Consider the following 25,041-nt stretch of genomic DNA (forward strand, 5'->3'; position numbering starts at 1 on the left):
GGTCTACTGGGAGCAGTGCTGGTTGTGGAGTCTGACAGCTGCAGGAAGGAAGGACATGCGATAGCTCCTTCACACACTTTGTGGATTGCATTCAGAAAATTATGTAAAAATAAAAGACTTCACAGTGGATTCTCTGCATCAATATAGCTATACAGCATATGTCTGTATTGACTTATCTACAGTGGTGACTGAAGTCGAAACAATCTTGAGCGCCCCCTGGTGGCTGGCTGCAGTATAGGCTATAAAGTAAAGCCTGCCCCTCCATGTTAGCGGATGGGCCAAACTTTTGTCATTGTTTATAGTGATTCCCGACAGCCTTTACTGGGGCAGAATACAGTATAGCACAGATCACATGGTTGAGATCATATCTGCCTGTTTTACACTCTTTCGTGCACATGAAGCCTCCAGAAATGAACTCTTTTCTGAACCAATTTGCTGGAAAGCTTCATGAAGCTGTGGTAGGTTCACCAGGTTTCTCATAGCACCTCCCCTCTGTTTACGTCTTGACGCAGCGCTCCCGCGTTACGTAAGAACGTAACCTTGACGTAAGACCCCAACACGTGCACTGTACCGTTAACGCCGGCTAACGCTGGTTTAGCATTGGTTTAGCATTAGCTCATATCTGTGTTGAGAAGATAATATAACAATAACCTCACCGGTCGTCCGTTAAATAATGTCCCCGGTTACTTTCATCTCTACGCCACCATTTGCTGTATAGCTAAGGTAACTAACTAAAGTAGATAACTAACATTATCTTTATAAAATAGCAGTTTAGAGCTAACTAGCTAGCATCAGGCTACTCTATGAACTTGATCACAATCTGCTTCTATCGAGCTGTTTTCGGATCCTAAACGTTATCCAGCAGATCAATAATTAAACCAATGTGTAATATACAAAGTGACTCGTGTTTTTAATGTTGAATTAAACTGCTCTATTGTTTTCTTTAGTGTGGATATCTAGCTGGCTACCTCAGCACCATCCTGCAGACATGCTGACTGCTGTGCGGTGTGTGCTGTCTAAGCTGGTCTCTCCTCTGTGGAGGACTGCAGAGCTGGATGGAGAAGGTGTTTACTCCGACTCAACAGGTAAATGCAACATTATAGATATACAGTTCACATTAGTTAGATAACACCAAAAAACTGACAATAACCTGATATTTTCAGGTGGAATTTAATTTCATTCATTCATTTAGTCATTCATTTATTAATTCATTCATTCATTCATTCTCACTGCAATATCATTTTCCACTTGTGCAATTGTGTTAATAGTCTGTTTATTGTCAATCCTGTATATACTGCTCCTATTTTTATACTTCCTTCTGTTTAAATGGTTTATATTTTGTTACACTTTGTTTAGCTCTTTTTTACTGTGTTAGCTGATGCATCTTGTTTTCTGAACTATCCCCGTTGCTGCTGTACACTGCACATCTTCCCACTGAGGGACTAATAAAGGAATATCTGATCTTATCTTAGTAGAAACACAAAATACAAGTATGAACCTGAAAGTGAGCATGATATGGGACCTTTAAAACGTGTTACTTATAAAATGCTCAACATCATCCATACTTTTGTATAAATATGATTTTTTTAATCACAGAAGAATATTATTTAATATAAATAGTATAAATAACATATCTAACATGTTGTACTGGATATTTTCAGGTGGAATTTCATTCATTCATTCTTTCATTCATTCTCACTATGCAATATCATTTTCCATTTGTACAATTTTGTTAATAGTCTGTTTATTGTCAATACTGTATAAATTACTCCTATTTTTATACTTCCTTCTATTTAAATGGTTCATATTGTGTTACACTTTGTTTAGCTCTTTTTTTTTTTTTTACTGTGTTTGCTGATGCTTGTTTTTTTTGCACTATCCCCTTTGCTGCTGTACACTGTAAATTTCTCCACTGCAGGACTAATAAAAGAATATCTGATCTTATCTTAATCTCTCTGTATTGCTAGGTGTTTAAACCCCTACTATAGCAACACATCCACAGATCTGATGCCAATGTCGTGTTTGCTCCACATTTCTTTTGCTTGTCAGGCATGGAGGATGTTCGCCACCTGCGGGGTAGTGTGGTAACCCAGCTGTGCCTCGACTATGGCATGATAGACGATGCAATCTACTTCACCAGTGGAGAGGTGTTGGGCGGGATACCACTGAAAGAAGGGGACCTGGTGAACTGCATAGCAGCACGAGATGGAGCCCAAGGGGGATGGAAAGCTTTAAGGGTGAGAATCCTGTGCTTAATACAATTTATATTCACCTTGTGACAGTTAACCTGTGATCTTTTTTTGGTGTTTGGTGAAATAGGACATGCAATATTTCATACATATCCATCTTATATCAAATATCAGAATCCAAGTGTTGATGCATCTCTTTTCCTGTCTTATTTCTCCACTAAGAAAATAGGACCATCATGATGGAAATTGTCAGACATGCATCATTTAATCCTGTCATTTAGGTGGAGAAGAGTGCAGATGCTTGGGAGGATGGAGGAAGAACTTCCCTCGAAGCCGACAGTATGCAGCTGCGGCCTCTCATTGGCACAGTCACATCATTTGACGGAGATGGCGGCTACATAAACCAGACCACATACTTCCCACGCTGCAGTCTATGGGAAGGTACCGATGCTCACTGTACTTTACACACTCAAATAGTGAGCCTCCTGACCCCATGATGCTTTGCATAAACTAACTCTGTTGTCGCAGAACTGTTCAGCATTTTTGACAGATTTCACAGTTGATGTTTCAAACTGAGAGTAGATGAGACAAACTCACACGGCAAAATTTATTAGCACTTGGCTGAAGGCTGATGTCAACTTTCCTGCCTATTTCTTGTCAGGTTATGAGCCGATGAAAGGAGACTGGGTCCAAGCAAAATATTATATCAATCCTACCCAGTGGACCACCCAGGCTCGTTCTGTGGTCCCTTTACGCTACCGCCGCCTAGACCAGGTAATTGCATCATTGAAGCTTTTTGGCTATACCCACTCATTACAATTTAGCACTTCAGTTGCATTTGTAATAGGCATTGCACTTAATTCTGATAAAATGTTGATGCTTAAAAGCTCAATCATGTCCTTTTAATACAATTGAGTAATATTAAAACCTTGTTTGGTTATAAATCTAATGACTTTCCTCCCCTGAATGATCCACTATCTCAAGGTGCAAGTGACCAGCATGTATGGTAGAAATGGCGTGGTGGAGGACAATGTGTTCTTCAGCCTGGACTCTCTGCTACTGCCTGCACACTACCAGCCTCTGCCAGGGCATCTGGTCAACCTAGTGATGGTGGAGAGCAGCCAGTCCTTTTACTGTTGGAGGGCCCTGTGCATGGCACCCTGCCATCAGAGGTACTGGACTTACATCTTTTATAGGGCTGCAACTAACCATTATTTTCAAATGTCAAAAAATATTGTTAATGCAGCTTTCCAAAACTCAGAGGTATTCAGTTTACTATGATATATGAAAAAGTAGCGGCAAATCCTCTTATTTGTGAAGCTGAAACCTGATATTTGTAGTGTTCTTTTAGATGAGTAAATCAACTAATCATTTTAGCTCTTTATCATCAGAAGTGTAATAAGACCTTCCATATTTGTTCAAATGTTGATGTGTAATACAGATCAGTATTTTAATGTGTATTTTTTTCAATTCTCATTGTAGTGGGAATATTACTGCTACACGTCTCCCAGAGGCTGAACTCCAGAGCATTTTGGAAAACAAAGGGGGGCTGGATGTAACGGACTATGGCCAGTTTGCGGATCTGATGATTGGGGAGAGACGAGAGCTGGTGCTCTGGATACAGTGAGTGGCCAAAGAAGAAAGAAAATATTTGCATTCAGAGTGAAGCTAAATGAATGCACTAGACACAAAGTTCTGTAAAATATATGTATAGTTCTTATGATTTTTTTTTTATCTTTGCAACCTTCCTTAAAACTCTTGTACTCACTCTGTTGTATAATCCTGATCTCTGTCTCGTAACAGAAATAAAAGTTCAGAGACCCACAGGCTGAAGCTCTGTGCCTTCGCTGGCTGGGACTCAGAGGAACAGTTCACTCTGGTTTCTGTCAAAGACGCCGCACCACTGAGACGGAAACGACAGCCTTTGCAAGAAAACTGCTCAGAGTTCGAAAACGGCTCAGAGTCTTCAGAAACACAAGTCAGTGATGCAAAAGAGCAAGAGAAAGAAAACAGTGAGGTGCTGAAGGAGACTGTTCATTCCCTTGGTGTCAGGAGAGAGGAGAGAGACTCGGATATTCCACCAGGAGAGAGGTTGTCTATTGTAGTATCCTGCCAAGCAAAGTAAGTTATCATTTAAGAACTCTTATAGTGGCACTGCTATAAACAACAGAAGCAGTTGGAGGAGTAATGGATCAAAAAGATGAATGTAGAATGGAAAGTTTTTAACTTCACCGATGTCTTGGCATGCTGTCTTTCCATATAAGTGTCAAGTGTCTCTGTGGAGTTCCTGTTAATATGTTAGTGTGTCTGTCTGTATTGTCCAGGAGCCTGGGAAGCTGTTCTGAGCTGCTGTTACTGCACTTCTCCTCTTTGACCATCGGGAGGCGCCTGGAGGTCACAGTGGGTAGTAAAGAGCAGAACCTGCTGCAGCCGTCAGTGCCCTACAGTCCCAGAGATGCACGTCCTGTGGACTCAACAGAGCCTGCTCACGTGATCACCGTCTCCGCTCCAAAAGACCCACCGAGGTATCAACACAACTGATTCCATTGCCGCCTGAGGAAGAGCCCCAAGCTTGAAACGAATCGCCTACCTATCTTACAGCTACTCTGATATTTAGTAGCTTAGTTAGCCTAATATATATTCAATGAATAATGGGTAGATCTTAATGAATATTTGTAAGTTTTGCAGGCAGTGGGTTTCCCAAAAAAAATATTATTTATGTCACCTCTTATTTGAGATTGACTTTCCCACCTGCAGGCTCACCAAGCGGCGGCTGCCAAACTTCCTGCCTAACTTCCCGCTGCCCCATGCTCTCAGAGACTGTGTGGAGGCACAGAGCGACGTGCTGGTAGTTCAGCCCTGCCTCGGAGAGGTGAGCATGCCCATGATGGAAGTTTAGCTGGTCATGAAGAATAAGGTAATAAAGATTGCAGATTAAAGGCCTTTACACACCAGGGCTCATCAATATATTCTTTCCAACTATTGTTTTTGTCATGAATACTTTAACACAGAATACGAATATTACACGGCCAGAAAGCTGCGTAATATTTCTTTGGAACAAGGTAGATTTTTCTGAGCTTTTGCACCTCGAATAAAGGCAACAATCAATCACGTTGGGCGGAACGGACATATTCAAAACGTACACTATAATGTACAACAACACAGCGACTCCGTAGTCCGAACCAAGACGGTAAACTTAATTACTTCTTTCCCTCTTGACAAAGGCAGTGCATACCAGATCCACTTCTTCAGTTCTTACCTTTCACAATAAAAGCCCTAGAAATTTACACTGCATAACTTTGTACCAGAGGAAAATTCACTCAGAGCATTTCTCAATATAAAAGTTTACAGTAGTTTAGGCTCTGGGTTCTCTCCTGTCCTCTGCCTGCGCCAATCTATTCAAATCTGTAAATGAGAAAGTGTTTCAACAGTAGCAAATTAGCAACGCTACCGGTATAAATAGTTTTGATGGGTAGTATTTGCAGGCGAGTGTTTCGCATTTTCATGTTATTTATTCGTCACGCTCCCGGTGTGTAGAGTTGGATTAGGCTACCTGCATAATAAATGTGATGATTAATGGTGCATTCAAGCACTTTGGATAATGAAGGCTACAAATATTGATTTACTTTGAGTATATATGCTTTCTGAATCAGCATCCTAACAAAGGTGTGAGCCTCTGGGCCTCTTTAATTTCACAAGCAGGGTGATGTATGATATTAAAGACCATCCTTTAATTAGAGGACACATTGGCTGCTGTTCAGTGTCTTGTTCCCTGTGGTGAGGCAAAGAAAAAACAAAAATCCAATTTATCTTTAAGGGAACAACTGAAATATCACATTTTGTTTCTCCCGCTGTGCCTGTTTACTCAGGTGCTGTCACCGTCCAACATGCGTTTGCGTTTCTCGGTCCTTCTCTGGCTGGAAGAGCTGCACGCAGAGAGGGAGATGAGAGAGTTCACCATCAACGGGGCCCTGCTCAGGAAAGGAGCGGTCTACCTGCACCTAGAGGTCCTTGGGTTGGCTGAAGGCAGACCCAGTCTCAATATAAGTGAGGAGGGGTCTTTCTTCATCCTTGGTGAATTATTGCAAACATGTTCATGTTGTGATTTGACAAGTTTGCTCTGCAGGTGACAGAATAGTACTGAAGAAACCCCAGAGTGACGGCATGGTAATGGAGTACGTTAGTTATGTCGCAGAGGTACGGAGATATTTCATACTCTGAAGCATCTTTTACGTTCTGCATAATCAAACAGAAACACTCTTTCGATTTAGATTGAATCTAACGCTCTGCTTTGACTCGCAGATCAATGATGAAAATGTGAGTTTGAGACTGAACTCAGAGTTTCAGCGCAGCTACCTCGGAGAGCCACTTGATGTTGAGTTCTCTTATAACAGGTTAGGAGAGACGCAGTGCACTCATGATTCACACAGACATAATGCGTCATAGTTGTAATACGAGTATTTTGACTACTTGCTTTACCAGGTTGACCATGAGGCGATGTCACAACGCACTTGAGCAGACAAAACAGTTTGGGGAGAGTAAGTTAAGGTTTTTATTTGAATTGCTTTTAGTCTGTGTGCTTCCTGGTATTTTAGACACAATAAAGAGGACAGATTGTCATTTTCATAACTGTACATACTATACTCACATGCAGTATGCAGTACTTTTTGGAAATACAATTCATTCATGAGGATGAAAAATGTTCCACTGCAAACACAACTGATGAAAAGTGACATCCCAAGCAACAGTTCATGTTGCACTACAGAAGGATGTTGAATACATAATTAGAATTTCCTGACATATTTTATTTTCTTCTTTTATTGTACAAATTCATACATTCTATTGTATTTTGAAATTCCATAAGATAAAACAAGGTGTTTTAAAGAGTTAATTCAATATATGTTTTGATAATCAGCAAAATCTAGCAGAGCTTTAATTCTAAGAATTTATTTTGGCAGCAAAGCAATGCACTATATTGAAAAAACATCATTTGGTGGGGTAACACACTTTGACACTGCCACAAACTTGTCTCCAGAGGGTGCTGTTTGTCCCTCACCTCATCCTTTCTGTTTGCCATAGTGATAGAGAATAGAATAATTTCTCCTGGGATGAATTAAATATCACATTTGACTTCTCCAGCAGTGTACGCTTGCTCAGGTGCTTAGAATCATTTTGACAACCAAAAGAAATGACATGAATATGAAATGACATGAATATGAAATGACATGAATATGTCCTGATAGCTACAGAGTCTAATAGACAAAATCACAATTTGAATATTTACAAGTTGGTTTACACTTCTGGTTTTTATTATTTATACTGGCGAGCTTCACACAAGATGTCCTGATGGATGATTTGAACTCCTTGTTGTGCAGTTCTCTTCCCCTCTAGAGCGACCGTTCAGGCCCCTCAGTGGACAGGAACGTGGGTAGAGGAGCCAGACCAAAACAAAACAACGCAGAACAACGAGGTGAAAGACCCAACAAAACAATTGAAAGACATTAATGTCATTAATTTATTTTGTTTGATTAAGTGTTATTGTGTTTGAACGCCAGGCTCCAGTCACGGAAAACGGAAATGTTTCGAGCATTTCCATCGACATGAAGTCAAAGGCCACACAGACGAAAGGTACACGACATATTTGATTTGGTATTATTGTACATATTAGGTAACATTGAGAACATTAATGACAAATGTGTAATCACTTCTAGATGGCAGACTGCCGTCCAAGCCCATCCCCAGCGCGGGGCACTTCTTTAACCCGGACCTGAACCCCCCTCAGAGAGAGGCCGTGAAGAGTATCCTGGCAGGGGATTGTCGGCCCATTCCTTATGTGCTGTTTGGACCTCCAGGCACCGGAAAGACCATCACCCTCATAGAGGCCATACTACAGGTACAGACCTGCAAACACTGTAGATCATTCTTCCTAATCGGGGCATGGGGGGGGGGCTGTATTCATTAAAAGGCTAAGAGGAGCTCCGAGGTAGACAATTTAAAACCCTTTAAATAATGATCATTTATACTGATACATCAGTCCCTAACTTTTAGACTTGTGCTTTTGGCCACAGATCAATAACACAATATTTTCTTAAACACATACATCCAACAAGTTCTAGGTGTGATTTATTGAATTAGCACGTCAGACTCTAGGGCTGCAACTAATAATTATTTTCAGTGTTGATTAATCTGTCAGTTATTTTCTCAATTCGATTAGTTATTTGATCTATAAAATGTCCATCAGTGTTTCCCAATACCCAAGATGACGTCCTCAAATGTCTTGTTTTGTCCACAACTCAAAGATATTCAGTTTACTGTCATAGAGGAGGAAAGAAACCAGAAAATATTCACATTTAAGAAGCTGGAATCAGAGAATTCAGACTTCCTTTTACTTAAAACAATTACTCAAACAGATTAATCGATTATCAAAATAGTTGGCGATTAATTTAATAGTTGACAACTAATCCATTAATTGTTGCAGCTCTTCTGGTATTTGGTTTACTCCCGTTCTGGTCCTGTACTTGTGTCACTTCTTTCCACCTCCAGATTTACCACTTTCTGCCCAGTAGTCGGATGCTCGTGTGTACTCCTTCCAACAGCGCCGCTGACCTCATCTGCATCCGCCTACATGACAGCGGTTTCCTGCACGCTGCAAGTTTGGCCCGCGTCAACGCGTCCTGTAGGCAGGAAGAGGTACTTGACAGCATCAGGGAAAAGAAATCTACTGTGCAGTTATTTTCTTAGTCATCAGACACCTAATTTACAGTTTGTATGATCAAAGGGAAAATATGCATGCTCCTCTGTGCAGTAAGGTCTGTACAGATGTCATCGCCATTCGCCACCAGGTTGGGCGGTACGGTTGTCGTTAATCCTTTTAAATAATAGATGAGGTTGTGATAAGATGCTCTGTCTGCATCTACCTTTAGTACATTGCTTTATCATCTAAAATAGACGTGTCATGCTGGTGTGACTGTTTTTTTTAGTTCATCCCAGAAGTGCTGAGGCTGTACTCGCGGGCAGGAGAGGACATCCGTCACGCCTCTTTTCACAGGATTGTGGTCAGCACCTGCTCCAGCGCCGGCATGTTCCACAATATAGGACTACAGTAAGGCCTGGGCTTTAGAGGGAGGGGGGGGGCAGCTTCTCTCTCTCTTTCTACTATCTCAGTTCACTAACTGTGGATTTGTTTTACCCTCAGGGTGGGACACTTCACCCACGTGTTTCTGGATGAAGCCGGCCAGGCCACAGAACCAGAGTCCCTGATCCCCATGAGTTATGTATCTGAGAGAGATGGACAGGTCAGCACTGACTACATTCACACCTTAAAGGCCCCGTTTAGTGCCTCTGTTTTGTGTGCACGCATGTCATAATTCGGCATCACGTGTAATTTTCACCAGCCATGTTTCTAGTGTTGATCCAAAAGAACAGCTGGACTAGTTTTTTTATTATTTACGTCAGTTATGGCAGTCAAATAACAGTCAAATTTTACGTTTATGTTCTCACCCTCAGATTTCTTTCATGTATAATCTGAGCTATGCAGCCGTATTCTCCATCTATTCCCAGCTAAACCAATTTCTCACTCATAATTTTGTATGCTAGTTTAAAGGTACAGTTTGTAACTTCTTACACATATAAATCATTGCTGATCGGTGTCCCATGCGCGCTCGCGTGTGTCTCCGCTGTTCAGACTCAGACTCCAACACAAACTACAGTGAAGCACCAAAACCTCTTGGTTGTATCTAGTGAAGCCCGTCTGTTAAACAGTGTTGGTCGCGGTCGGAGGACGCGGGGGAGACCGTAGCTTTGGTCTCCAGGACCGGAGTCTCTGCTCCTCTGCCTGCCTTCAGTCACACACCGCGCTCGTTCTCGCTCTTTCGCTCCACTCTCACGTGCATGCGCGCACACTCCACACTGCAGAAGAGTTAGTTTAGCTCTGAGAATATCTAGTGAATGTTCAGTGGACGTTTGTGCAGAAATAACTGCTGCAGCTCCTCCAGACCAACAGAGGTTTCCCGTGTCTTGTGAAGTGACGGGGCTCCGCAGAGAGAAACGTTATCGTCTCCGACCAAAACTCGGGTGTCTCCCCCGTTCCCTCCGGCCGCGGTCGGGAGGCAAAGCCAACACTAGGATCAGCAGTGATTCATGGAGAGACCTTCGTCTGGTCAGCTAACATTACTGCCAAGCAGCTGAAATATAGAGTGATATTGTGCTTTTAGCTGACGTGTGTCTCCTCACTGTTTTGAGCGATGCTCCTTCATGTCTATGTAGAGTGAGCACAAGCGTGAGCAACAGGACGCTCAGCCACAGGTGTCGCTGTTAACAAGACATTTCTGATTCTTACAAACAGTCCCTTTTAAAGAAAAGATATGTGGTATATTTTTTAAAAGAAAAACTGATAAAAACAGAAAACAATGAGTCTTTCTGATGATTATTTTATTGATTAATAATGACTTTTTTCCCCCTCACCTGCTTAGATAGTGTTGGCCGGCGACCCCTGTCAGCTGGGTCCAATAGTGAAGTCCAAGCTGGCCGCTGCCTTTGGCCTGGGGGTGTCTATGTTGGAGAGGCTGATGGCCAACCCGCTGTATGCCAGACATGACTGGGGATACAACCCGAAGCTGGTTGGTGCACTACGTACAAAATCTATTGTTTGTTAGCAAATTGAATGGTTCTTCTTTGGAAGCAAGAATCACATTAATGAAGATAATAAAAATGTTTCACATGCTACGCAGATGCTATGCTACATGGCACCTGATAGTGTGTTGTATATTTACCTGTCTTTATATATATTTTAGTGCCATTGTTGATACCAGTTTAACAAGATTAGCACAAGTAATGTATGAGTATAAAGCTGGTCTTTTACTACTACAGGTCACCAAGCTGATCTACAACTACCGTTCCCATGAGGCCTTGCTCACATTGCCCTCCAAGCTCTTCTACAAGAACGAACTGTGTGTTAAAGCATCGAAGGTCACAGTAGAGACTCTCTGCCAGTGGAAAACCCTGCCCAAAAAAGGCTTCCCACTCCTCTTCCATGGAGTTAGGGTGAGTGGTCTTTAAACTCATGAAGAATTGTAAGAGTATGCTTCTACTTTGACATTTAACCCAGGGATTTGCTCTGCTCTACAGGGCACAGAGATGAGGGAAGGTAACAACCCGTCGTGGTTCAACCCAGTGGAGGCTGTACAGGTCATGCTCTACTGCTGCCAGCTGGCCAAGAAGCTCTACAAACCCGTGGACGCCGCTGACATCGGCATCATCGCCCCCTACAAGAAACAAGTAAACATTTGCATGGTTCATTTGTGAAATGTGTATTGTGCTCTCTCATATCGAAGCACTTTGAGTGAGATCTCCTTTCATTTTCCATCTCAGTAGAGTCGGGAGAAAAAGCTATTTCAGTGTCATTTCACATTCAGCTCCCAGGTAGCTTCAAGGCTTCTATGTGTTTTAAGTGTCCTTGTTTTCTGATTACTCTCCAGTGTGAGAAGATCCGAGTGCTGCTGGGTAAGGTTGGTCTGTCTGACATCAAAGTGGGCTCTGTGGAGGAGTTCCAAGGACAAGAGTTCCTGGTCATCATCATGTCTACGGTAGGAAAAAACTGAAGTTATGAACATCAGAATGGGCTTTTTCCTCAATGAGAGGTCCGTTGTTTGATTTTAAATGGTATCTATTTTAATCAAGAGCAGATTCTGTACAGCAGTACAGCACTTGATGTGATAATGTGTAACAAAAATTCCATCTATATATGAATTTTATGGCTCAAATGTAGAGGAGATTGAATTATGAATGCTGTGAAAACGATTTGTGGGTTTTGCATACACATGAAGGAGAAGTGTTGTGATCCAAGGAATTTGTTTTTAGAATAGTTCAGCTGTTCCTGATACAGATTTTAAAATGTTTCTTAGCACCACCCTGTGGTCAGTTAATGTAGTTCTTGTTGTGTGAGATGTTGAAACTACCTCTACCCCAAGTTTGCAGGGTTGCAGTTTCTGAGATCCTGATAAAAAGACATTTACATTTTATACAAGCATTGGTTTGCAGAGGGATGAAAAATAATCATTCGTAATGTCTTCATGTGAAATTTCAACTTCTGTGAACTAAAAACGAAGCAGCTCCAATTTATCATGTATAAATAGGACGGTCTTTGTTTGTATGCAGGATGGCAACTCACGTCTTTGGCTTTTGAGAGCTGGTGAGATGACTGAATTATATGATGATATATTCTCCTCTTGGTAGACTTTATATACAGTATGGAGCAGCACACTTTGCACCACACCAAAGACATTCATAAAACATTTGAAGCTTACAATTTGCCACTTTTATATGATGGAGAGAAAGCTACAAAAAGCTTTTTTGTGCCTTAACCTGAGGGGGCAGGGGGATGTGCATGTATGATTTTTTTGTAATCAAGTTACTTGAGGAATCATTTCAGGCCTCGTATCTATCAGTAAGACTTGGCAATGCTCTATGATGTGAGGTATACTGATGCAATACTGAAGCGTTTTATAATAATGTGTTGGTTACTGAAAAAGCAGATGGCGTGATCCATTTCAAATTAAGAAAAAGAGTCTGTGGAGCACAAACATCAGTCATTAACTTCCCGTAGTTTATTCCCCTTTTTTAGCAATTACTCAGCTCACTTCATTCTCTTATAATATACTGTAGGTGCGCTCTAATGAATCGGTACAGAGCGATGATTTGCAGAGGGCGCTCGGCTTTCTGGCCAACCCCAAACGCTTCAACGTGGCCATCACTCGTCCCAAAGCCCTGCTCATAATTGTTGGAAACCCCCACATTCTCATCAGGGTGAGTGACAAATCTCTTTATTTGATCCTACAACATGTATTCTTGTTGATATCATACTAGTGTGTGAGTTATACATCCAGCTGTTTAAGTACTTTATGTCTTGATTTGAAGGATCCATGCTTCAGGGCTCTACTGCAGTACTGTTTCATCAACGGGGCGTATCTGGGCTGTGACCCCCCTCCCTCCCTAAGAGACTCTCAGATGTATGTAAACTATTATAGTCCTTATAGAGAGGCAAAGTCCCGCCCCTTCCTGTGGACTCAATGGAACCTTATTTTAGAAATAAATATGAACGGTAATCAACAACGGGAGACGAATATTTTTTTTGATTCCGTTTGAATTGCGTCATGAAGCACACATATGATGTTTGTCAATTTAAAACATAGTTTTGCAAGTCAAGAAAGTCTCAGTTTGTCGTAGTATCACTTAGTTTTGTGTGAAACTGCTCAGTGTGATGAGACGTTATCTTACCTGATGTGTTTTATCCAGCGACTCCTGGTCTTTTTATCACCCGGGAAGAGAAAGAACGAGCAAGACCTGTTGCTGGTGTGAGTTCATCCCAGTAAGAAACACACAGGCATCGTAGCTTCAGAGAGAGAGACATCACTTACGCGACTTTCTTGTCTTGCAAAATGATGTTTTAAATTGACAAACATCATGTGTGTGATTTGTGCCGCAAATCAAACGGGATCAGAAAAAATATTTGACTCTGTTGACTAGCGTTCATATTTTTTCTGAAATAATGTCCCATGGTGGTCCGCCAGAAGGGGCAGGACTTCACCTCTCTATTCATAATGGATATTTACACTCACAGGCTACTTTATTAGGTACAACTGTACAATCTGATGTAATTCAATACAACTGTTCTGCCATAATGTCTACTTTTATGACGCCTATAATGTGACACCGATAGGTTCTGTATTTTAGTAGTTAATCCAAGTAATTTGGAACTTGATTTATGAATAAAGTAAATGGATTACACTACGTATACCAACTGTAAATATAGTTTTGTTACGGTAAAATGTGTTGGTGGGATTTTTATGGAAAGTAGAAGAAATTTCCAAAACCAGCATTTCTTTACTTTATTATGTGACACATGCAAGGAGCTACAAAAAGTAGTACAGAGAACATCACCAGTAAGGTATTAATCCTCTTCGTTCCTCAACAGAGTTGCAGAGCAGCAAAGGACAGCATAAGAGGACGATGTAATCATGGATGTTGTACCTCGGCTCTGTCAACCTGACTATCGTGTTCTAAGTCCCCCCCCCTCCTCCTTCACATTTCCTTGGCTTGTCTCTCTTTTGCCTGTTTGTATCCGTCTTGATCAGTGTTCACTGAATTGGTTTGAAAAGAGAAATTTCTTGTTTCTGTGAAAGCCAAATGCAGTTTCCATTCGGGGGGGGGGGGGTAGAAATAAAGATGACGCTCGTGTACACTGCACATTATCTCTGTGTCCTGTGATTATTAAGTCGATGTGCTTGACTGTGCGTAAGATTTTTCAATTAACGGTCACAGATTATCGGTATTGCGTCACAATTTGCGTAACAATTGCGTCTGTGTTCTTCTGTCGAGGCTGCACAATAATGCTGCTAAAGACATTTCAATGGCCGGATTTTTTTTTGTAGAATATTTTAGTTAACCAAATATACAAAACACAAACAAACTCACACAAACATGGCTCCAAATTCCCTCCCTATCCCACCCACATACAAACGAACCATACTCAAGAGGAGTACGCTAGTTAATTATCAATTAAATTAAAAAGGATAAAAAAAAAAGAATAATTAAATGCACAAAAAAAAAATCATAAAAAACGAGATGCAGTGTTCTGACTTATTCAGATGACTAATGATGCATCATCAAGTCTGATCATTTTGTTATATCAAATCCGATATAGGCGTTGGTGAGGAGTCCATATAAGTTAAATAGAGTTGCCAAATCTTCAGAAAGGTGTTGTATTCATTTCTGAGGGTAGGGTGGAATGCAGCTGATCATTTCCAAAAGCCATCTGGATATGAGGAGATGGGAATCACACTTCCATGTAATTGCTATTTCTAAAAACCTTTTTTGAAAGTTTGTTAGAGGTGTACTAATGACTGTGAAATTCCCTGATAAGAAAATGTGCGGATCCAATGCGGAGGGTAATCTTGTAAGTCTTGTCATAATGTCAGAGAAGTCCTGCCAAAAGATATTAAGTTTTGTACATGACCAGGTGCAATGCAAAATTGGCCTGATTTTCAACAGCAATTTCCCAGTGCAGTACATTTTTGACTTTTTATTACGTTAGGTGCGTTACCCTGAGTTAGCCTACCGAGTCGATCCACAGATGTCTGTAGTTTTTAAGTTGTCTGCTCGTCTCGGCGTGGCGGCGTCTACCCACAAGGCCCGGAGACTGGATGTGACAATTGAGTGCTACTGACAGTCTGCACACGGACTGTCAGTCCTACTGGAGCCCAGCAGGGTGGAGAGGGGAGGGGAGAAGAGAAGAGAGGCCAAATGGGGGTTCAATCTAGTTAATGAGTCTCTTATGTGCAAGGAGGAGACGGCTTTTATCTGAGTTCACTGTGTGTTGCAAGGCAGGCCAGCTCAGACACTCCCGCCCCCCCTCCACCCCTCCTTTCCTTCACAAACACGCCTCTGTCTTTGATGTATGTCTCAGGTGTTTGTTGTGCTGTCCCACTCTGCCAATGGAGACCGAACTGTAGAGGGACAAAATACAGCAAACAGAATTTAAGTCCTGCTACTCAAATGATTTTGGAAGATAACTTCAGCATCTTTCTGAGCTGGATATTTGGAGCAGGAAGACTTGAGTTGACGAGATCTTCAGGTGTTTGAAGTTGGGTCGTTGACACTACTGTAGGGACTGACTTTGTGCTCATAGAATATTTAAAATAGCCCTTTCAAAATTAGTTTTATTTTAATGTAGAATTGATACCTGTGAACCTGATATCCCGGTTAAACGACCATGGTGTGCAAGGGATGCATCGATACTGGAGCGGATATCGGGCCGATGCTGATTCAAAGAGCTGTATCGGATATCTGTGACGATGGAGCCAATCTATTCAATTTAGTTCTATATTTATATATTACATACATTAAAGACTAGAATTTTAATTCCTGTTTAAGTTTTGACCAATTTGTTGCTGCATTAAAAAGTTTACACCTATATAGCACGAGATTTATGTTGCACAGGTTACACAGATGTCGACTTCCATTTATGTGCCTTTTTAAAGGGACTCTGTAAGAATTAGAAATTACTTGTTAACAGCGAAACCTGTGGCCGTTAAGTCAACGAAAGTTAGCGTCCTGTTGCTGGCGCTTGTGCTCGCTCTACATAGACATGAAGGAGCATCGCTCAACACAGTGAGGAGACACACGTCAGCTAAAAGCACAATATCACTCTATATTTCAGCTGCTTGGCAGTAATGTTAGCTGACCAGACCAAGGTCTCTCCATGAATCAATGCTGATCCTAGTGTTGGCTTTTCCCGCCTCAGCCTCCCGACCGCGGCCGGAGGGAACGGGGGAGACGCCGGAGTTTTGGTCGGAGACGATAACGTAACTCTTCTGCAGTGTGGAGTGTGCGCGCATGTGCGTGAGAGGTGGAGCCTTGTGTGAGTGAAGGCAGGCAGGCAGAGGAGTAGAGTGCAGCGTCGACTGCGGCCCTGGAGACCAAAGCTACGGTCTCCCCTGTGTCTTCTGGCCGTGGTCCGGAGGCTGGAGCAGGATTAGTTGACACTGTTTTGCAAGACGGGCTTCACTAGATAGAACTTTGCGGTTTTGGTGCTTCTGTGTAGTTTGTGTTGGAACAGCGTAGCCACACGCGAGCGCGCATAAGAAACACCGACCTGCAGTGATTTATAAGAGTGTAAGAAGTTACAAACAGTCCCTTTTAAAAAAACAAAACAAATCCTTCCTTGGCCAGATGGAGGTCTGTTTGACAGACAGGTGCCGAGCCACTGAAAGCTCATACTCCAGCTTAAGATGAGACTTTTTAAAACGGTGTGTTTATATCGGTGGTTCTCAACCTTTTTCGTGTCAAGGACCCCAATTTGATTTGAAGATTTTGCTTGAGGGACCTCCATCTGAAAAGATTCTGGTTGTTAGACATGTAGTTGTCCACTAGAGTTGGGGAGATAACCGAGGAGGAAGTGACACCTATATGATCAGAATTGTCACTCTTATGACTCTTACTCACATTGGGCTCACTTCTATAGTGAATTAAATAGTGAAAATAAACTATTCCCCAATGTTTTGAGACCCCCTGGAGGTCTCTTAAGGACCCATGGGGGTCCCTGGTGGAGTACCGCTGTGTTATATGATCGCAATGAATGCGTTTTTAGGCTGGATTTCCACTTTAAGTTCAGATCCTGGTATAAATTCTGTCAGTCCTGAATTACAATAACTTAATTGCGGAGTACAAAAACTCTGATTATTAATGTTTTGTTTGTGTGGTGAAAAAATGGAAATACAATGTTGTGATTGTAAACATCTAATTGGCCCGATATTTACCCCAAAATAAACTGTTTCATAGTCATGTGATTGGAGCAGGGTGACGTGCGCTAGCAAAGACACCAATGCTTAGATGTTGACTTTGATCGACCTGTAAAAAAAGAAGTGTAGTTCTGTTTTGGTTCAGTGTGCAGCTGATCCAGTAGTTCTGTTTTGGTTCAGTGTGCAGCTGATACAGTAGTTCTGTTTTGGTTCAGTGTGCAGCTGATCCAGTAGTTCTGTTTTGGTTCAGTGTGCAGCTGATACAGTAGTTCTGTTTTGGTTCAGTGTGCAGCTGATACAGTAGTTCTGCTGTCTATCATAGAGGTGAGGTGTGTTTGACAGACAGGTGCCCAAAAGCATTCAGCTCCTACTCGTATCACCTTCTCATTAACTGAGGCAGGGGCAGGCAACACATTACCAAGACAGACACCGTGTCTACAGGGCAGCCATTAGGCCCAACAACAGACCCCTGCTGGGCTCCTGGCAGGGGGAGCTTGTTAAATGTGTGGACCTATTGTTCTCCTAAATTGGTCTGTGACTCTAATTGCCCAGTTAGTCCCCTCTTACGGGCTACACTCGTCTACCCGAACTGGAACCAGCCTCCACTCATCAGATCAGGCTGTAAAAAGCTGGTTTGGCTGGGGCCGACGGAGGGCTTTGGCTGGCTGCGGGAGTGTAGTCCTCGCTGCTGCTGCTATACAGGCACAGAAATGAGAGGAGAGGCCAACTAGAATTGGGGTTTACTTTGGCATGTCTGACTCCACAATGACCACGACCGGCCGGGTGGGATAGAGACCTCAAGTCCTCAAAAGGCCCGGAGGCATCAGGCCCAGATACACATCTAAATCTGGAGACAGACGACGTCCAAACAAATACGATGATGCTGTAATGTAGTTCTATTGTTAAATTAAGAGGCTGAAATACATGAGACGGAGAGAACGAGACAAATTAGCACTTGTGTCTGTGTCCCTGGTCTGCATCTCAGGACGAGATCTCTGGTGTCTTGAATGGGATGTCGGCATGTTATGACTGAGCGTGTGTGCGTCTGCCTGACAGCAGATGTTGCTCTGTAGGGCTCTGTAGGGCTCTGTAGGGCTCTGTAGGGCTCTGTAGGGCTGGGCAATGGGATAGATAAACGATATAAAAAGATCAAAACGACATAAAAAGATCTATGGTATATATTTTTCCATATCGTTTTTATCATGACATAGGCTAGGCCCATATCTATTTATTTTTTTCTCTATAAGTTCACTTAAAACTGTTTTGTTCATTTTGCACTCAAGTTCTTAAAATGATAAAATACTCCGTACTTTTAATTTGTAAAGTATTCAATTCACACAGGGGTGTAGAAAAATAGACTTGTAATAATGTGGTTATTTTGTATAGACTATTTGTTTATGGAATTACCAGAAAACATGGCATTTTGTGATATACTGTATATCGTTATCGAGATATGAAATGACCTTTACCATGATAGAGTTTGGCCATATTGCCCAGCCCCATTGATTTGGTTATTTACGGTAATATTTATTTATTTATTTATTTATCTATCTATTTATCTATTTATTTATTTGACAGGGACAATACATGTAGGCATTGTTACACTTGATTAAAGTGCAACCGATGCAACGTATATAGGACTTCTAGCCATAGCTAATTTGCAGACCTTGTCCCTGGTTAGGCTTTTAAGAAAAAACTACATAATACATCATACATAAAATCACAATAATCAACAATAAAACCTTGATGGCTTGTCTGAAGGAAAGGTATTGTATGTATAAAGTATATGTCCTCGTTGCATGAACTTGTTGTAGACTATGACACAGATCTTTGTGTCGGCTGCCGTGTGCAGCGGCTGACGATGCCAGAATTTCTTTGCTGCTGATTCAGATGCATGAAACCGATAAGCCAAAGAAGCTAATAGTATTTTGCATGTGTCTCTGAGTTTTGTGTTATTTGCGAGATCAAAGCCAGGTGAGCCCAAAGAGACGCTTTGCTAATGAGAACTGGAGGCTCTGCCGATGAAACCCTCCAATTAGGAAGCCGGGGACACATGAAAGAGACCGGCGATATGAAGGAGACTGCCTGTCTGTCTGTCTACAAAAACCTCCGACGTGTTTCTGAAGGAACTTTCAGAGATGCGTTTGTGACTCTCTGTGAAGCCTCTTTTATGGGATTTGGTTGTTTTTACACATCAGCCAATGCAAAAAAAATAATTCTATTTCACATATAATATAGGGAGTGGTCAAAATAACACATTCACTGCAAAGGTTGTGTGCCAAGTAGCAGCACTTCAGTCAGCCACATGTTGTAGAGTTTTTAACTTCTTTTCCATGAGGTCTTCACATTACTTGTTTCTACCTCCTGGCCTTATAAAAGTAAATGAAGCAGATTATGTGACTGGGCTTCAGTCAGTGAAAGCTGGGCCGTCATTGCCCATTGTCCTCCCCTCCCTACTCACACACACCCTCCATCAGCTTATTACCCCACCCCGCCTCTGTCTGCAGTCATCACAAAACAAGCCGTTGTCTCCAAACAAATCGTCTCTGCGTCTTTGATAGGTAGTTGATAACAGACTCACAGACTGATGGGGCTGGCTGACCTTGCTGTATATAAAGCCGGCAGCAGCAGCAGCAGTCACAAAGCCGTTCAAGGACAGAGGAGCAACATTCAGTAAAAGCTCATCTATCTATACCTCTCTGGATTTTGCGAACCTTCAGTATGGCTGTTTTCTTCTTCTTCACCGTGGCGCTCCTGGCTCTGGCGTGTCCTTTAATGGCGTTTGACATGGGTCAGTCCACCCGTTGCGTTACTATCCCCAACCAGATGAAAGTCTGCAAAGATGTCGGATACTCTGAGATGCGGCTGCCGAACTTCTTGGGTCACAGCAACCTGGAAGGTGAGGTGGTGCCCCGTTCAGAGGACTGGAGGCCTCTGTTGCAGACGGGCTGCCACCCTCAAGCCCAGGTCTTCCTCTGCTCCCTCATCGCCCCCGTCTGTCTCGACACGTAAGAATCTTTTTTTACTCTTTTGTTTATTTTCTGTGAAATTTACTAAATGAAATTTTAAAAAAAATAAAAATACATTGTGTAACATTTTGTCCTTCTTTTCCCTCCAGTTTCATCCAGCCATGCCGCAGCCTGTGTGTGGCAGTGAGGGACAGCTGTGCCCCGGTGCTCGCCTGCCAGGGACACCCATGGCCCGAGGCACTCGATTGTGACCGCTTTCCTTCCGAGGAAGGCATGTGCCTCGTTCCCCACGCAAAATTCAACCACTTTCCCAAAGGTATGCACAGACTCATTATTAGTAGAACTCTGTTTTACTTTACTGCCTTGCCATCCCACTGGCAGAATGGACTACTTGCTCTTTTAGGTTTCCTATAATTACAGTGTATGCCCTACAGTTTTGTTAAATTACCTTTAATTTGTTATCACAGATTTGCCCAAACCTGCCTGCCAGAACTGTCCGTCTGTGGAGGAGGCTCCTGCAATGAAAACAGTCTTGGATTCTTTCTGCCAGCACGACTTTGGTAAGTTTCACAATTCTTTCACTCCGCTGTGGTTTGTTGATGTTGATGTGTATCCTGTATATATTTTTCACAATTATGTGTAATTTCCTTACCCAGATGATTAATTTTTTTTTTCTTCTCCACAGCTGTGACTGCCAAACTTCATCGCCGTCGCCGACCAACGGGAGAGCCAGAATTTGAGGTTGAGGGCCACGTTGAGTTTATCCGCCAGGGGCCTCTCCTGCCTTACGACACCCAGCACCTACTCCAGAAGTGGCTCCTCATCAACCTGCGATGTGCCGACCTTCTTGTGCGCCCGGGACGGTCCCAGCTGTACGTGCTGACCGGTTCCGTGCAGCCCTCCGACGGCACCCTCGCTCTCACCCGTCTCTTCCCGTGGCACAAAAAAGACGCAAACATTGCAGTGGCCACTCGCAAGTGGAAGCACCACAGATGTTGAATGTATTGATACTTAGATCTGAATCTGTGTTTGAAGTGTAGACTCGCATAAGAACAAACTTCTTATATGATTCCACGTCTAGAACACGTTTTAAGACAAAATCAAGGAGGAATTTGAGATGGAGAGTTTCTTGGCGTTGGGTGTTGGTGAGAATTTGTAAAGTAACATTAACACCCTTTACCTCCCTCAGCAGCTCACTATCTGATCCCTGCTCTGACAGCACACAGTAATAGAATGCACTCAAACCTGTACATAGTATTAATTAATGTAAATCGATTGTAGATTCTATTTTCTATAAGGATATTGGTGTATTTATGACATCTTTTGTGGAAAAAGATGACAATAAAATGTTCTGCAAAACTATACTCTTGTTTGTGTGTGTGATGTTTTACCAGCAACAATTGTTCACTATACTGCTCAGCCCTTTATAGTCTTCTGGCAACAATGAAATTCTTTACACAGCAAAGGCCAGGAGTCATGAGAAGGTCCTCTAAATCTGTTACCCTCTGTACTTATCGCTCATTTCTCCACAAGGTGGCACACTAATGGAGAAGCAGAGCACTGGTTCACTATTATAGTACCATGCTCTCTTTTCCTTGCAAGTATTGAAAAGGGCTCAGAGACGATGCATAATGCAATTTAAAAACAAATCATGCATGTGTTCATTTCAATGTAGATTTTACTGCTTTTCTCCTGAAAACTTTTGTGCATTGCATTTCTAAATCGGTCGTTCCATAATGTGGAAAGCGTCTCTGCATAAAGAAGTAAAGCTGAATGAATGACTCATGACTGTATTCACTGTAGATGGCCCGTGGTCTTGGCCGTGCTATGAGGCGCTAATGAGAAGATAAATCACTCACTTTACATTTGAATGGCCTCGGTTTCACTACCAGGCTGAACACTTCTAGCTAGGGTCGCTGAACAATGAGCTGATTCTCTACTTTAATGTGATACCATTCATTTTTATGTCGTGCATAAATGTGAAAATACTGAATGCTTTTAGGTGATTTGAATATTGTTAGCTGCCCCAATTAGGCTCTAATTATGTCAAATGTATGAGTTTGTAACTATTTTATTTATCACACTTTTTATGCACTGCTAAAGCAAGACATGGGACTTTTATAAGGATCACTTATTTTCTTCTTCTTACACTTAAGAGAAGCACATTTGGACTAAGAGTTAAGCACAAAGAAGTCAAAGTTTTAATTTATTCCATTCACAAATGTTCATTACTAGTCAGTCTACTGTGCGTAGTACATTTTTCCGCCTGGGTTAGCTTTGTCTGCTCTCGAGTGAGCAGTTAACGAAGCGAAGCTTATGACGCGCAAAGAGAGGAATGACGTTTTTTTTATCCTGTATAAACTGATTTGTTTAATCAGCAAACGTCATCACTGTATGAGTTAGCTTCCGCAGTAGTAACTCTGGTGGGAAAAGAGCTCTGCTCATCATCTGGTCCTCCACGGCAAGAAAGGAAACATGAAAAACGGTAAGATGGCAAAATAAATACAATTTTTTTTATTTATATGAATGCTATGATTTTCAGTGACTGAAAGTTTTTTCCCCTCAGCTTTGTTTGCTGTTGTTCCCCTGGTGTACCTGGAGCTTTCCATGAGGGTTGTCACTGCCCCGATCTGTGCCTACGGACCGGCCGGATGCCGGGTTCCTTCCCTGGCAGACCTCTTTGACAGGGTCATACAACAGTCTTCAAGAATGCACGGCATCTCCAGTGATCTGCTCTCTGAATTTGTGAGTTCTTTTATTTTCAACTTTGACATTGATCATCCATCACCATCCATCAACCTTTGATCGCCATTCATCCATCATCAATCCCCCTTGTTTGAATTTTCCAAGCCCTGATATCACTACGTGTGATATGTGTCCGTCTTTGCAGGAGCAATATTTCTTTCCCAGGAAGAACCTCGTAGAAAAACGGAGGTGCCACACATATGGCATACTGACTCCAGGCGATAAGGAGAAAGCACAAAGGCTAGGGGTGAGCGTTCATGTTATTAATATTACATATGGCTATGCATGCACATACGTGATCTTGTCAGAGATAATATAAAGTTGTACTTTACCACCGAGGTATTTAATCAACTCTTTCATGTGCAGCGAGAACAGCTGACTGAGGTGATCCTGAGGCTGCTGGGGGCCTGGGGTGACCCCCTGTCGCAACTCTACCGGAGCATGTCTCAGGATCAGAATCAAGACTTCAACCACTACAGCTCCAACAAGGCACTGGAGATCAGTGATATGGTGCACGAGCTGAGGGAGGGGGTGGCAATAATGGCTGAGAAGGTAACGATCCGCTTATGTTTGTAGATGTGTTGTATGGTCATATATATAAATACAGTGTGTGTATATATATATATACATTTATATATATATACACACTGTATATATAATCAGTGATTGTATTGATTATAAGCATAGACTGTATATAAGAAGTGGACGTCACCCATTGGTTTGTGGACTGCTGTTTTGAAGCCTCGAGTTTGGCATTTTGTACAACCGAACGCTGAATAAGACATTTTTAGATGACCAAAATTAGGGATGCACCGATGACCTGCTTTATGGTCTATCTGACTCTAAATGGGACCATAATTTACTAAATGAACATCATGCTGTATTGAAGAAGACTTGAAACTAGAGATTGAGACCATAAACTCATGTTTATAATGTTTACTGAGGTAATAAATCAAGAGAGAAGTAGGCTCATTTTCTCATAGACTTCTATACAATCAGACTTCTTATAGCAACCAGAGGAGTCGCCCCCTGCTGGCTGTTAGAAAGAATGCAGGTTTAAGACACTTCAGCATTGGCTTCACTTCTCAGAACTGAAGGTTGCTGCCTGATTATAACTTCAGGCTTGTCTATATGCATTGTGTCTCATTCTAGTTGGAATTCATCATATTATTCAAGTTATTTTTTTGTTCCTGTGACATACTGGATGTGTCTTCATTCATTCATTGAAATGATTAATTATGCACCCTCAATGTTTCTTCTGTCTTCCCCAGATGAAGCTATTGGGAGTGCTTGGTAACACCGTGGGTCACATCTCTCCTGAGAGTTTGGTCCCCTCTTCTGCCTTTTCCTTCTACAAACATGGAGAACTCAACTCAGTGGACCACCATGACCTACTCTACTGCTTCCGCAGAGACTCCAACAAAGTCCAAAATTACCTCCGTATCCTGAAATGCACCACCCTCCCTGGACCGGACTGTTAATAATAATAGTGATAGCAAATTGATTTACACATCATGTGCTGTAATGTGTGCATTTGACTGTAGAGGATTGTGCGTGCCTCTTGCAATATTATTGTTATATGTAATTAAACAATTTTGTTTTTTGAGCATGAAAAGGTCAAAAAATAAAAATGAAATAAAACGTCACTATCGCTTCTGGTGGCCTTCTTGTTAACGGGGAGCAACAAGCTCTCTGTATTTATAGGAATGGTAGATGATGTTTTAACATGGAAATGGTTTTACTCAAAAAAGCCCAACACAGTATGAATAAGCAAGGTGAAAATCATGATTTATTGAAACACTATTTACAGTTGATCTATGAATTCATGATCATGAAAAAAAA

The 25,041-nt window shown here is 42.0% G+C and overlaps 3 protein-coding genes across 3 annotated transcripts; all 3 read left to right on the forward strand.

Moving 5' to 3' along the window:
- Window positions 1-506: 506 nt before the first annotated feature.
- Window positions 507-14,773, forward strand: mov10l1 (Mov10 like RNA helicase 1). The gene is made up of 27 exons (XM_074634177.1): window positions 507-723; window positions 948-1,085; window positions 2,050-2,237; window positions 2,471-2,630; window positions 2,851-2,963; window positions 3,174-3,361; window positions 3,672-3,812; window positions 3,993-4,310; window positions 4,514-4,714; window positions 4,947-5,061; window positions 6,059-6,236; window positions 6,316-6,386; window positions 6,492-6,583; window positions 6,672-6,727; window positions 7,565-7,659; window positions 7,745-7,817; window positions 7,901-8,082; window positions 8,733-8,879; window positions 9,170-9,291; window positions 9,385-9,484; window positions 10,661-10,807; window positions 11,058-11,231; window positions 11,316-11,465; window positions 11,666-11,773; window positions 12,852-12,992; window positions 13,104-13,195; window positions 14,161-14,773. The coding sequence occupies exons 2-27, from the start codon at window positions 989-991 to the stop codon at window positions 14,186-14,188; spliced, it is 3,477 nt and encodes a 1,158-aa protein (XP_074490278.1). The 5' UTR covers window positions 507-723; window positions 948-988; the 3' UTR covers window positions 14,189-14,773.
- Window positions 14,774-15,259: 486 nt separating this feature from the next.
- szl (sizzled) lies at window positions 15,260-21,805 on the forward strand. Its single transcript, XM_074634275.1, has 4 exons — window positions 15,260-20,493; window positions 20,604-20,770; window positions 20,922-21,014; window positions 21,140-21,805. The coding sequence occupies exons 1-4, from the start codon at window positions 20,207-20,209 to the stop codon at window positions 21,451-21,453; spliced, it is 861 nt and encodes a 286-aa protein (XP_074490376.1). The 5' UTR covers window positions 15,260-20,206; the 3' UTR covers window positions 21,454-21,805.
- A 943-nt stretch (window positions 21,806-22,748) lies between these two features.
- On the forward strand, window positions 22,749-24,835 carry LOC141767125 (prolactin-like). The gene is made up of 4 exons (XM_074634362.1): window positions 22,749-23,199; window positions 23,345-23,446; window positions 23,566-23,751; window positions 24,471-24,835. The coding sequence occupies exons 1-4, from the start codon at window positions 23,062-23,064 to the stop codon at window positions 24,678-24,680; spliced, it is 636 nt and encodes a 211-aa protein (XP_074490463.1). The 5' UTR covers window positions 22,749-23,061; the 3' UTR covers window positions 24,681-24,835.
- The last annotated feature ends 206 nt before the right edge of the window (window positions 24,836-25,041 follow it).

This window comes from Sebastes fasciatus, chromosome 4 (genome assembly GCF_043250625.1).
Source record: "Sebastes fasciatus isolate fSebFas1 chromosome 4, fSebFas1.pri, whole genome shotgun sequence".
Taxonomy (NCBI): Eukaryota; Metazoa; Chordata; class Actinopteri; order Perciformes; family Sebastidae; genus Sebastes; species Sebastes fasciatus.

Coding starts and splice junctions, on each gene's coding strand:
- mov10l1 (XM_074634177.1), top strand. CDS start 989: ATGCTGACTGCTGTGCGGTGTGTGCTGTCTAAGCTGGTCTCTCCTCTG. Junction 2,964..3,173: donor GCTACCGCCGCCTAGACCAG/GTAATTGCATCA, acceptor CACTATCTCAAG/GTGCAAGTGACCAGCATGTA. Junction 10,808..11,057: donor GGGGATACAACCCGAAGCTG/GTTGGTGCACTA, acceptor TTACTACTACAG/GTCACCAAGCTGATCTACAA.
- szl (XM_074634275.1), top strand. CDS start 20,207: ATGGCTGTTTTCTTCTTCTTCACCGTGGCGCTCCTGGCTCTGGCGTGT. Junction 20,771..20,921: donor ATTCAACCACTTTCCCAAAG/GTATGCACAGAC, acceptor TTGTTATCACAG/ATTTGCCCAAACCTGCCTGC. Junction 21,015..21,139: donor TTTCTGCCAGCACGACTTTG/GTAAGTTTCACA, acceptor TCTTCTCCACAG/CTGTGACTGCCAAACTTCAT.
- LOC141767125 (XM_074634362.1), top strand. CDS start 23,062: ATGAGGGTTGTCACTGCCCCGATCTGTGCCTACGGACCGGCCGGATGC. Junction 23,447..23,565: donor AGAAAGCACAAAGGCTAGGG/GTGAGCGTTCAT, acceptor TTTCATGTGCAG/CGAGAACAGCTGACTGAGGT. Junction 23,752..24,470: donor TGGCAATAATGGCTGAGAAG/GTAACGATCCGC, acceptor TGTCTTCCCCAG/ATGAAGCTATTGGGAGTGCT.